Genomic DNA, 16,143 nt, shown 5'->3' on the forward strand with positions numbered 1-16,143 from the left:
GTGGGATCACCACCGGGTCAACGTCTCCACTATAATTTATTCAGGGGCAACGGCCTCCTATATAGATAAGGACTTCACTGTTATAAATAAAATCCCACTTGTGCAAAAAAGGTCTCCTATTATTTTAAGGGGAATAGATGGTAGCGCTATCTCCTCCGGTCCAGTGGAATATCAAACTATACCATTACTAGTATCCACACACGAACACCACAGGGAGTACTTCACCTTTGATGTAATATGTTCCCCAGTTTCTCCTGTTATCTTAGGTTTAAAATGGTTAACTCAACATAATCCACACATAACTTGGTCCACACTCTCTGTCACCTTTAACTCAAAATACTGTTCTACAACATGCTTCCCTATTAATATACTACATACCACAACAGCTACCTCAGATATTCAAATACCTTCAGAATATTGTGACTTCTCAGATGTTTTCAGTAAAACTGAATCTGAAAATTTACCACCCCACAGGAAATATGACTGCCCAATTGAACTGTTACCTGGTGCAGAGATTCCCTGTGGGCATATCTTTCCGTTGTCCAAACCTGAGCTCACTCATTTAAAATCCTACCTTGAAGACAACTTGAGGAAAGGCTTTATACGGCCGTCCACTTCGCCGGCTGGAGCTGGAATATTCTTTGTTAAAAACAAAGACGGCTCCCTAAGACCTATAGTGGATGACAGACAATTAAATAAAATCACGATAAAAAAACGATACCCCTTACCCCTAATCCCAGAGCTGATTTAAAGACTGGAGGGGGCGAAATTTTTCACTAAACTAGATTTAAGGGGCGCATATAATTTGATTCGCGTAAGAAATGGTGACGAGTGGTTGACGGATTTTCGCACTCGCTACGGCTTGTTCGAATACACCGTCATGCCGTTTGGGCTATGTAACACCCCGGCCACATTTCAACATCTAATTAACGATCTGTTTAGAGACATCTTGGATGTGTTCCTCGTAATATACCTGGATGACATCCTGATTTATTCCAAAACATTGGCTGAACACATAACCCACGTCAGACAAGTTCTCTCCAGATTGAGAAACAACTATCTATATGCTAAGCCCGAAAAATGTATCTTTAACACACAAAACATAACTTTCTTAGGTTATGAAATCTCTTCCTCCAGTATCCGTATGGAAGATACAAAAATCCATGCTATTGTGCACTGGCCAACCCCAAAGAACAAAAAAGAGGTTCAGAGGTTTTTGGGATTTGCAAACTTCTTCCGCAAATTTATCAAGAACTTTGCTATTCTGACCAAACCTCTAACCACTCTAACAAAATCTCTGGTACCCTTTCGCTGGAATGAAGACTCCCAAAAGGCATTTGAATTCTAAAAAACAAAATTCCCTACTGCACCCATACTGAAATTTCCCAATCCAGAACTCCAATTTATTTTGGAGGTAGATGCCTGTCAGGGTGCCAGGAATCAGACTTAGACGAGAAGTGCAAAAATAATCACACCTTTATTCATAGCAAAAAATAATAAAAAGTCCACAAGTCAAATAACAAGCCAGGAGTCAAAACCAGAGCTGGTAGTCAGACGAGCCGAGTCAGGAGCCAAAGCGAATAGTCAGACGAGCTGGAATCAGGAACAAGGAAAACAGCAGAGTCAGGAACAAGCCAGGGATCAGGAACCAGGAAGGACGTCAGGCAGCCAGGTAATACACAGGAACTCTCACAAACAGGTCTGAGACAACTCAAAGGCAAAGCATACTGAACAGAGGCCCTTTAAATAATAAGTGATGACATCACAATTCTGAGACTGCATCCTGTCTCACATGGATGATGCACACCAGTCTGGCCATAAAAGGAAGTGTAGGAAATGAACAGCATCCCCCACAATGCACCATAGTCAGGAAGAGAGGTAAGTAAAATGGCTGCCAGCAGCACATGGCAAACAACAGGGAAAAAAACCTGACAATGACTCAGACTTTGCCATAGGGGCAATGTTGTCTCAACGCAATGGCATAGATCAACCTCTGCATCCTGTAGCTTTTTATTCATGATCTTTAACTTCCTCTGAACAAAACTATCCCATAGGGGATAAAGAATTATTAGCCATCTTTCACTCGAGCACTGGCGGCATCTACTGGAAGATACCATCATTCCAACTGTAATCTATACCGATCACAGGTATTTACAATACCTCAAATCCACAAGAACACTCTCTGCCAGGCAAGTCAGGTGGAACCTATTCTTCTCTAGGTTCAATTACCAAATCACATACCGACCCGCTAATAAAAATCACAAGGCAGATGCTCTCTCTAGGATTCCCCCTGACATACGCAATAAGGAACCAGAACAGGCGGTAATTCCTTTGGAGAATTTCATATCCTTCATCATCGATTCCAAACCTCAACTACAGTTAGAACAAGAGAATGATCCATCAAAACCATTGACACAGTTACAGAAAAGACATGATGGGTTCTACTATTTTCATGATAAATTATACATACCACCATCTCTAAGGCAGTTGCTCCTACATTCAGTCCATGAATCACTGCTTGCAGGACATCCTGGAGTAAGGAAAACCCAAGAACAGCAGAATTCTGTTTCAATAACACTGTCCATTCCACTACTAAACAAACCCCTTTCTTCATTAATTATGGTTTTCACCCCAAATTCCAGCTTCTTCTGGACAATCAAAGTTCTTCTCCTAACATCTCAGAACTGTCTGATCTCATCTCCTCCAGCTTCTCATCCATACAGTCTGCTATTGACAAGGCAAAAAGGACTAAAAAATTTTACTACGACAGAAAAAGAATACCATCTCCCTCTTACTCCATAGGAGACTTAGTCTGGTTGTCAACAAAGAACTTAAAACTCAACACTCCTTCCAAGAAACTCTCACCATTATACATTGGCCCTTATCCTATTCTGCAGGTCATCAACGTCAATGCAGTACGCCTCAAGTTGCCTGATACCATGAAAATCCATCCCACCTTCCATGTGTCCCTACTCAAGCGATATAGGGCAGTCAGGGACACTTCATCAGTATCTCCTATTCCCCAAGTCTTTATCAATCCAGACACTGAATACGAAATACCTTCCATTCTGGATTCCCGACGGTATCAAGGAGCACTGCAATACCTAATTCGTTGGAAGGGTTACACACAGGATGATGATTCCTGGGAACCAGCTAGCAACATCTCTGCACCTGATCGTCACCGACCTTGAGCACCGGAGTTGCTCCTTGAGGGGGGTCCTGTCAGGAATTGGATCCTCAGGTCTCCTACAAATTACCTCTTATCAGGCACTTATTGTTAATAGTACTGTTCCTTTAAATTCTCATAGCTCTCAGATTGGCTTCTGTATAAATCACCACCTGCCCATCATTAATTGCTTGGTATTGTTTTCAGCACTTCACTATCTAAGCCGGTCAGCCTGAAGGAGATTCCTAGGAGATTGATCTTTCGGATCTTAATTGCAGTATCTACGGACTTGTCTCCCTGCCTGACACAGCAGTCTCTCTCTCTCTCCCTTCGGATCCACTACTTGGCTGTAACCGGTACTTCGTATCACTCCGCGGTGACGTCACATGCCAGCAACTACCGCAAACCGCACTGAGCTCCGGATTCCCTGAATAACCTGCAGAGGTTATTCCAGCTAGCCATTCCATAACCGCTCTCCCCCCAGGTCGCTACTACAGGCCTTCTAAGGTATTCAGATATCTGTTAACTCTCTCCACTCCAGTTATGTGTAGTTCCGTTATGTAAGCCATTCTGTTCACAACTGTAGGCCTGTTTTTGTTACAAATATCTATTACTAAGATATATATATATATATATTGTATAATCTGTGCAACGTTATATATCAGAAGCTATGTAAGTTAGTGGCTCTGCTGCACCTGTTCAGTGAAGTACTTCACATGTGGCAGCCATAGAGTAATTTTACTTACCTTACTTCCATACTAATTAGCTACTTGATTACTGGGTGTTCCACATTACTTGTACAGTAATTAATGTAGTTCCCCATAAATCACTGTGCTACAAAATATATTTAAATACAGGTAATCTCAGCAGCTGTGGTCTACATATAGTTCTTGGTCTTTTAGACAACCAAGTGTGCCTGACAATGCAGAACATTGGAATTTGAAATATTTACAGTAAATACATAATATAACACTTTATTAAATATGAATACTGCATAAATAGGATTTTACATGTTTTCATCTACTTAACTGTAAAGGGCTCCAATGCTCTTATATATGGTATATGTCTATATATATATATATATATATATATATATATATATATATATATATATATATATATATATATATATATATATATGCACATATGTGTTTATATGTGTATATATGTCTGTAAATTCATAAATACATATATACATACATATAAACATATATATATATATATATATATACATATTAATTTTTAGACATGTATGTATGTATCTCAATGTTTTTTCTAACACCTGAAACCTTATATCTTTGAGCCTTTATAACTTTTTTTGTGCAATTCTTTTTTTTAATCGTTTTTATCAGATAGTCACTATCTGATAGTGTTATTATGAGTGTAACTGTACTTTGTAATGTATTTTTGATGTGTTTTGTGCAACTTTTTTGTTTCGCAAAACAGTTAACCAGAGCACAGAGGATGCGGTAACCATTCTAGTGTATAAAGTGATTGCGCTCAAGCGTTTATTTATAAACAGGACATGCGCAAATACAGGCAATAAACCCCTTTTTGCTTGCACGTAACTGTTTGCGTGCCAGTTGCAATCTTGCCCAATATAGCTAACAGCCACATTGTTTTATATTTCTTGAAATAAATATTGTGTTTCTTCTGATTATACAACACCAAGAGACAAATTTGTGCTTCTTTCAAGTTAGTTTGAATTGTTACACAAGATCATCATAAAACAGCTTGGGTGTTTTTTATTTTTTTTATTATTGATTTAAAAGCTATTCTATTAAGCAGGGAGAGCCACCAATTAATTAGAAAATAATGAATTAATTAATTTGACAAACCCTTTGAATTAGAAAAGTATATGACATAAAAATCTTATTTAACATGTGAAAAACAAATAAAAAAGCAGGTGACTTGTAGGCCTTTCATGTAGGTTTAAACAAATACTGGTTTGAAATTTATTTTTAACTTTTTATTACCCAAAAAGTAATCTAGTTTATTAACGTGAACTAAGTATGTGCAAGAACTTTAATATTAGAAAAGTTTTACAAAAACAGCCAACAAATGACACTTATTTCTTCATCAAAGTCCTAAAAATCTTTTGAAAAAAATCTCCTTCCAGAGAAATGTTTCCTTGACCTATTGGAATACTGATGTTGAATTGTCCCCATGCAAGGTATAGGGATGTTTTTGTGACTGAATGAATTTGAAATAAAAATAGAAAAGTGGGTTACTGCTAAGTTTTTGAAAGTTTTTGTAAGTTCTGAAATGGTTTTGGATGTAGAAAACACCACAAAACCCAAGCAATGTTATTTGCAAGAAAAATTTAATTACATTTTCAGACGCTATTAAGGTAGAATGCTTTATAAACCTAGTGGACCAACTTAACAGCCTCCCGAGTTTCAATAGTCCCTGTGTGATGTTTTTATGGAAACCATCCTTTAAAGAGGTGGGTCATCTTTAGTGAATTGGCTCTATAGAGTATAAAAAGAATGTGTGAGTGGAGAGTCCATAGTGGCAGACAATAATTCTTTTGCAGTGTATTAGCTTTGGTTTGTAAAATGCTTTTCTATAGTATGAATGAGGGGTGGGAAGTTGGGATGGAATTTGTTGGTGTATTAGAGATGCGATCATTATAATAACATTTTAAAAATGAATATTTTGTACGTAAATCTGGATTGAAGGTAAACACTTAAAATGCAACCAGTGTTTTACTTTTACTTGCAAAATATTGTCATATACAGTGATGTCAATCCTTTTTTTTCTACATAATAATGTTGACGAGACAATTGTTAATATATCTTCATTAGGTACAGCAATTTTAAACAATAGGTAACACGTAAATTCAAGACATTTCAAATGATTCTTTTCATTGTATTAAAGCTGATATCACTTTAGGGGTTTGTTTGTTTTTCCCATGTCTTCTTTAGCTCCTCTGGTTCTTCTCCATGTTTGAAGACGCTTACAGTAACCTGCCCAGTCTCTGAACCATATTTGTTCTTCACGGTGATGCTGTATCTCCCTGAGTCATCAGCGCATATCTTCTCTATGGTCATAGTGACTATAGTGCCCTTTACATCCAGTTTGTAACGGTCTTTGAAAACAACCTTTTTCTCATTTTTTACCCAAGAGACCTCAGGAGCTGGGTCTCCTGATATGTGGCATGTCAAACACAAGGTCTGTGAAAATAAATAAAAAAAAGTTTAAAGATTATTATATTTTAAAATTGTGTAAGATAAAATATTATCACAGATGTTGGAAAAGAGCAAGAGGAAATGTTGTTTTCGTTTTTTATCAATGCTTTATTGCACAAATCTGACAACACAAGATAAAATAAAAATGAGAGGCTATCGAAAAAAAAATATGGGTGTGTCTAATATGTAACAATTCATACACAATTGAAAGTATAGATAAAATGTACACTGAAGTAACAGTCAACTCAAAAAGTTTTATTGTTTAAAAAGATAGATTATACCTTTATTACCAATTCCCCAGTTTTGCACAGAAAATGGATAACGCTTGCTTATTGGAGGCTTACATTTACCCACCAATAAGCAAGCATAACCCAGGTTCTCAACCAAAAATGGTCCGGCTCCTATGCATCACATTCCTGCTTTTTAAATAAAGATAGCAAGAGAACGAAGAAAAATTGATTATAGGAGTAAATTAGAACGTTGCTTAAAATTGCATGCTCTATCTGAACCATGAAAAAAAAATGGATTTAGTGTTCCTTTAACTTTGAGATGCAAATTGTAAAAAACAATTGGTGTAAATCAACTTCCATTATTCACGCAGTTCACATACTTTATTATTCTGAAAGTATGTGAACCGTTAACATTTTGTAAAGTGTTATACATAACCATTTCCCCTTATTCATTTCAAGGGACAGTAAAGTCAAAATTAAACTGATTAAGGGGGGGCGGAGCCGACTGTGCTTCAGAGCAGTCGCATGACATTTGAGCTCCTCTAGAAAAGAGTTTAAAAACCATATTTAGCATAGTTAAAAAGCTCCAAAAAAGACTTGATAACATCCATACTCAATAGCAAGACGCTCCAGACCACAAGAACCACAAATAAATAGCGGAAGATAGATCGCCACTGACCTCTGCCTGAACAGTACCGGGATAGCGGTAGGAAAGTCCGCGGCTGAGGCCTACTCCAGAAGGCAAACAGACTGATACATACACCGGAGAGGTAAAAAACCACAGTAAAAGGTCTGGACAGCACATCTAACAGTGGATCGCCCTTGCTAACTGTGAATCACAACTGGAAGCCAAACCGACCTGAAAAGAGGTATAGACTGAGGTTTGGGCCTAAAATCTGTGACGTGACTTATTACAAACCGGACATATATACTTCAAGGAGATACCTTAACCCCTGAACAAATCAGCTAATAGTACAGTGACCTTAGCAGATTTCCAGCTAAATCTTAGACCCCAACGACTGACCATAGCAAGAAGCGGGAAATCGCCATTTTTAATTGTCTGTATCACACATTGTATGTACAGCACATAAACGCAAAAGCCCCTGCTAGTACTTATAGCAGACAAAAAGACACTCGGCACAAAGAAGCAAAGACCCCCCCAAATTTGTCCCTTTATTATAAAAACAGATACCTCAACCCTATCAGTAGAGCAAAGAGTGACACCGAGAAGGAGACGCTTGGGGGAAAATGAAAGGGACATCTAACTCTTAGCAGTTAAATATAAACCAGAATAGATAGGAAATACAGCTAAAGCTGCCAGAGTAATTCAGCACACAATAACAGAATACACTATTATTTGATCTGCTGAGCAGATGCGCCGCAGCAATTAAATTACATATCAAGAAGACCAAGGCCTGTGTGAGCGAGCTAACCACATGAAGTAAAGCTGTGTCAGAAGGGGTACACTTAAGCGACATAAGCAGCTTTTCACATATTTAACAATGAAGAACAAGTCACAAACAGTTAAGAACTACCTATCGCGTTCCTAATCAAGACAAAAAACAATTGAGACCTCCTTGACTCCCACGGTGAATAGCTCACCTCAGACTCCAGAGGGCACATCACTGAGATAGAAGAGAAGCTAGATGATGTTGTAGAAGAAATACCAACATACACAACATCATACGTGACCAAGAAGCCCAAATACAGAGATTGGAGGACCAGATCGAGGACCTTGAAAGCAGGTCTAGAAGATCCAACATTCGCATACGAAATCTTGCAGAAAGCTACACCAACCTCCCTGAAACACTAAAGAAGTTATTCCATCAACTCCTTCCAGACGTTGATAGCACCATGTTTCTAATGGATAGAGCACACAGAGCTCTCTCAAGACCACCACAACCCTCCCTTGCTAGGGATGTAATAGTGAAACTTCACTACTTCCACATTAAAGACCAGCTAATTAAAGCAGCAAGACTCTCCTCTGCATTATCATTTGAAGGACAGCCAATACAAGTTTATACAGACCTCGCTCTGGTCACCCTCCGCAGATGCAGAGAATTGAAACCCATCCTCACAGTTCTCAACAATACCCAGATCAAATATAGATGGAACTTTCCTTTCAGATTGGTATTCAATTACCAAAATGTCACTTATTCTTGCACGATAGAGGAAGGACAAGGAATACTAAAGAAACTGCACCTATTGCCAGATCAGTGAGAACTGTCACTCCCACCTAAACCACAGAGGAAAGCATTTCAACGGGAATGAACACCAGTGAACAGACAGAAAAAGTCAAGGAAGGACTCAAGAAATCCTAGAACACCGGATTGGGCTGAACAAGCACAAGAAGAAGAGGCCTCAATTACCTGACTTAAGTATTCATTCACTTAATATTTTATTATTGAGTATGCGCAATACTCTGATCAGGGGTTGATCATGATCATTCTGTTCATTTATCACCCTTATGTTCAAGACGATTGCTGATTTAATGTTCTGTAAAGTCTAATGTTTATTGAATCTATATATGCAAAATTGCTAATGTATTGAAACTACTTTCTTAGCTCGCCCATTCTCTCACATGGGTGGAAAAGCTCCCACTCTTACCTCACTCCCCCCCTTCTTTCCCCATCCCCCCTCCCCTGCCATTCCAAACCTCATCGACCTCAACCTCCCTAACATAACCCACCCTATTTCATACTCATAATCTATCGTATTACCAATTAACATGATTTGGTTTCTTGTCAAATAAGCTCACCTTATATTGTCGCGGTAAACTTGTTATAGTTGAAAAACTGTTATTTATGTTTATATGGTTAAAAATGGTTTTGTTCATTAAACTTATCACTATAGTATATACTCTCTCACTGTGTAACATGACACTTGCAACCACCTCTGGAGTAGAAACTGATACACTGATGCATCTGACTCAGATTCATAGAAAGGTACATCTCTCTTTTCAGGTCACACACCTGTCAATTTCAGATTTAATAACCACCAAAAACATGGCATAACTCAATATAACCCTACTTTTTATTTATGGCTCCCATTTAAATAATCTCACATAATGTGAGAGGCCTACACTCCAATATAAAATGCAAAAAAGTGATCACTGAGTATAAATCCCTTAATGCGCATATCGTACTATTACAGGAAACACACTTTACTAAGACTAACACTCCCAGATACTGGGACAAATCATTCTCCCTACAATACCATACTGTTAGCTCCGAAAACCATAGGGGAGTCGCAATACTACTTCATGCGTCTCTTAATTTCAAAGAAGAAGAAATAATTACCAATAAGGAAGGAAGATATCTTATAGTTAAGGGCTGTATACACAATACCCCCATCGTTATTTGTAACATTTGTGCGCCTGCAGAAGGAAAGCTGCAGAACTAATAGCACTCACAAATGCATGTAAAATGTTTAAGGATAAATCTTTTAATGTTTACAGCACCTAATGAGAACCAGTCATCCTTCATCTCTAAAGTTAGTAAACAACTCACTTTATGGAAAAAATACAGAATGATAATAGGAGGGGACTTCAATCTGACCCTTAATAACCAATTAGACAGATCTAAACAAACTGCACAACTACACCAGAGAGCGGAACATAATCAAAAACTCTTAGGAAACTTCATACTGGACCATAATTTAATAGATGCTTGGAGGACCATGAATAAAATAACAAGAGACTATACATACTATTCTGCAGTACACAAATCACATTCGAGGATTGACTATATTTTACTGAGTCAAACACTAATACCACTATTAACTCAAGCACACATTCAACCATGACCATGGTCAGACCACGCTATATTAGAAGCACACCTTAATGGCATTATAAATCATGACAGAACCCGATCCTGGGTGCTTAACCCTAGACTTCTTGGAGACCAAATAATCCTACAAAAACTCCAAAGCAGTATCATGCAATTCATAGAAATAAACTAGGGGACTACAGGTAACCCATTGCATCTCTGGGGTGCTCTTAAAACGTATGTCAAAAGGCGAAATTAGAAAAATTAAGGACAGAAATCAAACACCTACAAATGAACGAGGCACCTAATAAATGTCAGAAAACAACCCAACTTTTAAAACAAAAAACAAAGAATTAGATGACATACTCACAGACGAAGTTACAAGATCCATTAAACTTCTAGATACACACTAATTCATACACTCCAACAAACCAAACAGGATGCTAGAAAATAAACTAAATGAAATAACAAGAGCCACTGCAGTCCCTCAAATCCAAACCCCCACAGGTGTAATGACCCCATAGAGATATCCAATACCTTTGCGGATTTCTATCACACTCTACATAATCTTCCAACACAATCCAAAGAAATGACAAAAGGAGAAGCCTTAACCAAATTTCTAGATGACAGCGCACTGCCTTCCCTTACCGATGAAGACATAAAAACTTTAAACTCACCCATAACCCTATCAGAAGTACTAACAGTCATAAAAGATTTAAAAACTAACAAAGCCCCAGGCCCAGATGGATACACAGGCATATTTTACAAAACATTCAAAAACATTTTATCCCCACAGCTAGTTTCAATATTTAATGCTATAATGAAGGGTAGTGAGATACCTAGTGAGATGCTGCTAGCAAGAATCTGGGTTATCCCCAAACCAGGGGAAAATAAACAATACTGCAAGAACTATAGACCCATCTCGCTAATAAATCAGGATATCAAACTATTTACGAATATTTTAGCTAATAGATTGAACGGACCACTAACCCACCTAATCCACACCGATCAAGTCAGATTCATTAAAGCAAGGGAAGCCCCGGATAACATCCGTAAAGTCATAAACTTGATAAATTATGCTTCATCAACAAAGTGCCTTCTCTGCGCCTGTCTTTGGATGCAGAGAAGGCATTCGATAGAAAGAACTGGAACTATATGCCGGCCCTATTAGAAAGAGTGGGAATTAAAGGTGAATTTCATAACGCAATATCGTCCCTATACTCCACCCCATCTGCATATATAAGATTACCTGGATATCAATCAAGGAATAGCGCAATCCACAATGGTACAAGACAGGGATGCCCACTGTAGCCATTGCTATTTGCCCTCTGTATTGAGCCCCTTGCAATCAAAATACGGGACTATATAGACATCACTGGTATATCAATAGAGGCCAATCAATACAAGATGGCTCTATTCGCAGATGATGTAATATTGACCTTAACGAAATCCCTATTATCACTTCCCCCGTTATACTCCATTCTACAAAGATTAAGTGCCCTCTCAGGCTATAAAATAAATGAAGACAAATGTGAGGCAATAGGCATCCACATACCAAACATTACTAAAAAAAATACTCAAAATCAATTTTTCTTTTAAATGGGCAAACAAGTCCATCAAGTACCTGGGAATAAATATTACAGCAGGCATACATAATTTGTACAGACAAAATTACAAACCCCTCATGTCATATATAAGAAAGCGTATGACTAAATGGTCCAAATATAAAATACCACTCATGGGACGAATAGTAGCAACTAAAATGACAACTTTGCCTAGATTACTCTATCTTTTTAGATCATTACCTATCTCAGTACCACTCACAGACCTTAATAACCTACAAAGAGACATTCACTCCTTTATTTGGAACAACAAAATAGCAAGGATTAACAAACACATTTTAACTAGACATAGATCTGGAGGAGGACTGGGCCTACCACATCTAGTCTCATACTATAATGCTGCAAGAATGGCGCAAATCACTTTGTTGCATAATAGATCAGGTGGCATTCACTGTATAAAACTAGAAGCCGACATAATGGGAATGGATGATATTACCAAACTATTGTGGATGACTAAGACAAATAAGACAAATAGACCTTTAGAGGGGGAAAAGCTATTGCGCACACATTGTTTATGTGGGACAGAACCACCAAACTTTTCCCCCTACTAAACATTAACTCATTAGTGGCCCCACTAATAGAACTAAATTCATCCTTAGATTAAATAGTGCAAGGTAAATGGATAAACAGAAGCCTCTATAGGATGGCGGATACTCTCATCAATGGAAAGCTTCTCACAATACAACAATACAATGATTTAGATTCAACAGACAGAAATACTTGGATTCACTATTTTCAATTGAGATTCAGAGTATCAGAAGCCCTAGGAACCGCACCTGCACATAGTTTCACCTCTTTTGAAACTCTTTGCCTTTCAAAACAAAGACCAAAGAGGTCAATAGCTAAACTGTATCCTACATTTAATAAATCTGATCCCAACACCAAAACAACATTTATGCAAAAATGGGAGAACGACCTGGGTAAAGAATGGCCAACCCAGTTGTGGGTTAAAACATTAAGACAAGGGACCTCTTTCACCCTTAGCTCTTCACTACAGGTAGAGATAATAATCTATGCTTTAGAGGTTGTGTGGAGGAAGGGACATATTTACATATGTGGTGGCACTGTAGTAGGATACAACCTTTCTGGAAAAACACAGCTAATTTACTAGGTAAAATCTTCGAAAAAGAAATAGAATTTCTCCCAGAAAATGCACTATTTCACTTTCCAGCTATAGGATATACCTCTAGCCAAAATAAGATGATAGCTTTAATCTGCACAGCGACCAGAATGTGCCAAATATTGGAAAACAGAACGCCCCAGGATTCTTCCTAATAGATCGAAAAATAGATTATTTCTATAAGATGTCCAGCTTGGCAGCAGACCTGCTAGCGACCAAAGACCAGTTCCTTTCTATATGGGAGCCCTGGATTATGTACACTGAAGCTAGACGCAGACCCAATTAGTCATAGGGGAGATAGAAACTACATTGACAAGTAGCATATCTGGTAGTGTCTGACTACATCTACACCACAGCTAGTTACAGAATAATAGTGAGAGAAAGGAACTCAGGTTTTAATCACTGTTATATTTACATTAAAATATGTTAATTTGTGCATTTTCTACGTTATCAGTGTTTTAATAAGTTTTGATTTGCAGTACAGAAGAAGACGTTTGACTCTAAAGCTTGAAATATTTCTGTATTGAGAAAAAAATGTATACTACAAAGATGTATAATATAATATATGATAATAAAAGCAATTTCAACAAAAATTAAACTGATTAAATGTAACGATTCAAATAGAGCATTCAAGTTTAAACAACGTTCCAATTTACTTCAGTTATCTAATTTGCATTGTTCGATCTGTATCCACCATTAAAAGCATACCTAAATATGCTCAGGAGCAGCACTGCACTACTGGGAGCTAGCTGCTGATTGGTGACTGCACCTATTTGCCTCTTGTCATTGGCTCACATGATGTTTTCAGCTAATTCCCAGTAGAATATTATTGCTCATTCAATAAAGGATATCAAAAGTATTAAGTAAATCTGATAATAGAAGTTAATTGGAAAGTTGTTTAAAATTGCATGTTCTATATGAATCATGAAATAAAACATGTGTGTGTCCTATCCCTTTAGCATCCAGCAACTTTGTCATTTTTAGAGGAAATGACAGAGTGTGTTGGTTAGCAACTCAAGCAAGATTGTGTATAAGGTCACCTGTGATCAGCTCACAATATAAATGCACATATCTTTTTAAATATGTAATAAACTAATTAATTTACATTTCATGTCAGCTTCCTTTGTTTAGTTATGTAGAGTGGACTCTATGGCTAAAAGTATGTGGATGCCCCTACTAACTATTGAGTTCAAGTGTTTTCCCCATAACCATTTCATGATTTAGCCTTATTTTGTATTAGAACAAATGCTATTTCAGCTATACTTATATACTTAAAATATTTGCTTTTCAAATATATGTAACATAAAATCCAAGTTTGTTAGCATCTAATTTGTCAAATTATCTGATCATTGAGAAAAGGTTTTCAGTGATAGAGGCAACATAACCTTAACACAACATGAACTTAGCAAATATTAAACAGAGCAATATCCTCTAAAGCAAATAAACCCTAAATGATGTAATACATCTGAGTTATGTAAGAGAGACACCGTGCTATACATCATGTATGAGGCAATACATTCTATTAGTGTGGTAATTTAATAATTAATTTAAAAATATTTTGAAGGGGTGACAAGTGTTGGCATTGAATACATACTTATACACCTAAACATATTGAGATAATATAACAAAAATGAAAATAAAACAAAATAAATCAAAGGTTTACACCAATAAATTAGCATGTGCAGTTTTTTATATACCGCCTTACCTAGTTATATAACCCTTCTGATAATAAAGTACAAAAACTAGTTTGTGTATTTCAAAAGGCATTCATTGTTAAGCTACTTGTATTTACTATTTTGTAATTAAACAATGGCAATGGCCAGTTTTACAACTACTCTAAGAAAAATCACTGTCAGTATATTGGTACCCCCTGCCAGCCATTAAAAAGGAACAGTGTACCCTACATTTTTCTCCCCTTTAATTTGTTCCCAATTATCCATTTTATTTGTTGGAGTGTATTAAATTGTTTACAAATAGCTAATTTACTTTCATTTCGTCATTTGAAATTGCTGATTTTGCCTGTGGTTTCCCTACTTATACTTAACATTTCCATACTTAGGTATTGGCTATAGAAAAGTTGCCAGCAGAAGAAATTACACTCCCATTGGGGTTCGGAGAAATAAGTAATAAAATTGGATTTTTCAAGCATAAAATATACATTATAGCTTGTTTTAGAAGGACTGTAATACAGCAAAGTTTTTTTGCCCAGTGTTAAATATTCATCACAGGCCAAAGTTTATTGCTGAAAATGGGTTCAAATTTGAAAATTTCTTTACAGTCCTAATTTACCCATCTAATGACATAACTGGTACAACAGGAAAAGGCTCCATGATCATGTGAGTGTGTGGGGTCATGGGCAATACATTAAACGAGTTTGCATTAAAAAATCTGTGTTTTCTTCATACAAGATTGCCTGTGGATCCATTAAATGCATAATAATAGATATAATGTGTCTTTATTCTGGGGGTCCCCCTTCTGATCTGGATTTTAGGGATCCCATGCACAGAAAGGGTTTAGTTTTTGCATTTCATATGTTCACTCATATGAGTATAATTATAAGTGTAAATGCAGTAAAATGGTCAACTCACAAAGGCAAGTGGCTGGTTATTGCTACCGTGAGCTCACGGTAGCAATTAGCACTCAGAAAATTAACCAGAGATTCCAAGAGAAGAAAGCTAATTTTAAAATAGAAATACATATAAAAATTGTTACAAATTACATCCTCTATCTGAATAATTAAAGTTTAATTTTGACTTTACAATACCTTTAATGTAAGCATCTACAATCTCAAATTAACTGATCATTGAGAAAAGGGTTTCAGTGATAGAGGCAACATAACCTTAACACAACATGATCTGATTTAAAGCTTAGTAAACATTAAACAGAGCAATATCCTCTAAAGCAAATGAACTTTAAATTATGTAATACATCTGAGTTCTACATCATGTATGAGGCAATACACCCTATTAGTCGCATTGCACCTAACTTGTAATACCAGCGCACATTAGCGTGCGCTGGTATTTACAAAGTGGGGCGCAAATATTGCT

The 16,143-nt window shown here is 37.0% G+C and overlaps 1 protein-coding gene across 1 annotated transcript in view; it reads right to left on the reverse strand.

Annotated features, from left to right (window-relative positions):
- Nucleotides 1–5,855: 5,855 nt before the first annotated feature.
- Nucleotides 5,856–16,143, reverse strand: part of MYOM3 (myomesin 3) — a 209,580-nt gene continuing 199,292 nt past the window's right edge. The window contains exon 36 of the mRNA XM_053707175.1: nucleotides 5,856–6,342. Within this exon, the coding sequence (XP_053563150.1) occupies nucleotides 6,058–6,342 (285 nt within the window). The 3' untranslated portion in view covers nucleotides 5,856–6,057. The remainder of the gene's footprint in view (nucleotides 6,343–16,143) is intronic.

This window comes from Bombina bombina, chromosome 3, assembly GCF_027579735.1.
Source record: "Bombina bombina isolate aBomBom1 chromosome 3, aBomBom1.pri, whole genome shotgun sequence".
NCBI lineage: Eukaryota > Metazoa > Chordata > Amphibia > Anura > Bombinatoridae > Bombina > Bombina bombina.